General features: G+C 39.7%; 1 protein-coding gene across 1 annotated transcript in view; it reads left to right on the forward strand.

The window, feature by feature from the left end:
• The window catches only part of LOC103595779 (zinc finger protein 665-like), a 17,030-nt gene extending 15,266 nt beyond the window's left edge, over nucleotides 1-1,764 (forward strand). Inside the window, 1 exon segment of the mRNA XM_008579255.1 lies at nucleotides 4-1,764. Coding sequence (XP_008577477.1) covers nucleotides 4-1,764 — 1,761 coding nt within the window.
• The last annotated feature ends 246 nt before the right edge of the window (nucleotides 1,765-2,010 follow it).

Here is a 2,010-nt window from a genome sequence, read left to right on the forward strand (position 1 = left end):
AAGCCCTATGAATGTAATGAGTGCGGAAAAGCCTTTCCTCTGAATTCAATCCTTAGTATACATCAGAGAATTCATACAAGGGGGAAGCTGTATGAATGTAATGAGTGTGGAAAAACCTTTCACGGGAAGTCAGACCTCAACAAGCATCAGAGAACTCACACAGGGGAAAGGCCCTATGAATGTAATAAGTGTGGAAAAACCTTTTACTATAAGTCACACCTCAGCAGGCATCAGAGAATTCACACAGGTGAAAGGCCCTATAAATGCAATGAGTGTGGAAAAACCTTTTACCAGAAGTCAAACCTTAACATGCATCAGGTAATTCACACAAAGGAGAAGCCTTATGAATGTAATGAGTGTGGAAAAGCCTTTCTCCTGAAGTCAATCCTTAGTATACATAAGAGAATTCATACAGGGGAGAAGCCCTATGAATGTAATGAGTGCGGAAAAGCCTTTCCTCTGAATTCAATCCTTAGTATACATCAGAGAACTCATACAAGGGGGAAGCTGTATGAATGTAATGAGTGTGGAAAAACCTTTCACGGGAAGTCAGACCTCAACAAGCATCAGAGAACTCACACAGGGGAAAGGCCCTATGAATGTAATAAGTGTGGAAAAACCTTTTACTATAAGTCACACCTCAGCAGGCATCAGAGAATTCACACAGGTGAAAGGCCCTATAAATGCAATGAGTGTGGAAAAACCTTTCACCAGAAGTCAAACCTTAGCATGCATCAGGTAATTCACACAAAGGAGAAGCCTTATGAATGTAATGAGTGTGGAAAAACCTTTCTCCTGAAGTCAATCCTTAGTATACATCAGAGAATTCATACAGGGGAGAAGCCCTATGAATGTAATGAGTGCGGAAAAACCTTTCACCAGAAGTCAATCCTCATTACACATCAGAGAATCCATACAGGGGAGAAGCCCTATGAATGTAATGAGTGTGGAAAAGCCTTTCACCAGAAGTCAATCCTCAGTACACATCAGAGAATCCACACAGGTGAGAAACCATATGACTGTAAGGAACGTGGTAAATCTTTCTTCTACAAATCACACCTCAATAGACATAACAGAATTCACACTGAAGAAAGTCCCTATGAATGTAATGAGTGTGGAATAACCTTTCACCAGAAATCAGACATCAGGAAGCATCAGAGAATTCACACAGGGGAAGAAAGGCCATATAAATGTAGTGAGTGTGGAAAAACCTTTTACTATAAGTCACACCTCAGCAGGCATCAGAGAATTCACACAGGTGAAAGGCCCTATAAATTCAATGAGTGTGGAAAAACCTTTTACCAGAAGTCAAACCTTAGCATGCATCAGGCAATTCACACAAAGGAGAAGCCCTATGAATGAAATGAGTGTGGAAAAACCTTTCTCCTGAAGTCAGTCCTTAGTAGACATCAGAGAATCCATACAGGGGAGAAGCCCTATGAATGTAATGAGTGTGGAAAAGCCTTTCACCAGAAGTCAATCCTCAGTGCACATCAGAGAATCCACACATGTGAGAAACCATATGACTGTAAGGAATTAAGTAAATCTTTCTTCTACAAATCACACCTCAATAGACATAACAGAATTCACACTGAAGAAAGTCCCTATGAATGTAACGAGTGTGGGAATACCTTTCCCTGTAAGTCAAACCTCCATGCACATCAGAGAACTCACACACGTGAGAAATCGTATGAATGTAAGGAATGTAGAAAATCTTTCTTCCATAAATCACACCTCAATAGAAATAAGAAAATTCACAGATAAGAAATGAATGTGAGTGTGGAAAAACCTTTCACTGTAAGTTAAACCTCAGTACACACTAGAGAATTCACATAGGTGAGAAGTCATATAAATGTAACACATGTAGAAAATCTTTATACCACAAGTCAAGTGTCAGTAGACATGAGAATATTCACATAGGCAAAGACCCATGGATTTAATGTATGTGAAAATACTTTCCCCTAGAAATCACACCTGAGGAAGCATCAGAGAAGACACACAAAAGTGAAT

This window comes from Galeopterus variegatus, unplaced genomic scaffold (assembly GCF_000696425.1).
Source record: "Galeopterus variegatus unplaced genomic scaffold, G_variegatus-3.0.2 Scaffold1841, whole genome shotgun sequence".
NCBI classification, from domain to species: Eukaryota; Metazoa; Chordata; class Mammalia; order Dermoptera; family Cynocephalidae; genus Galeopterus; species Galeopterus variegatus.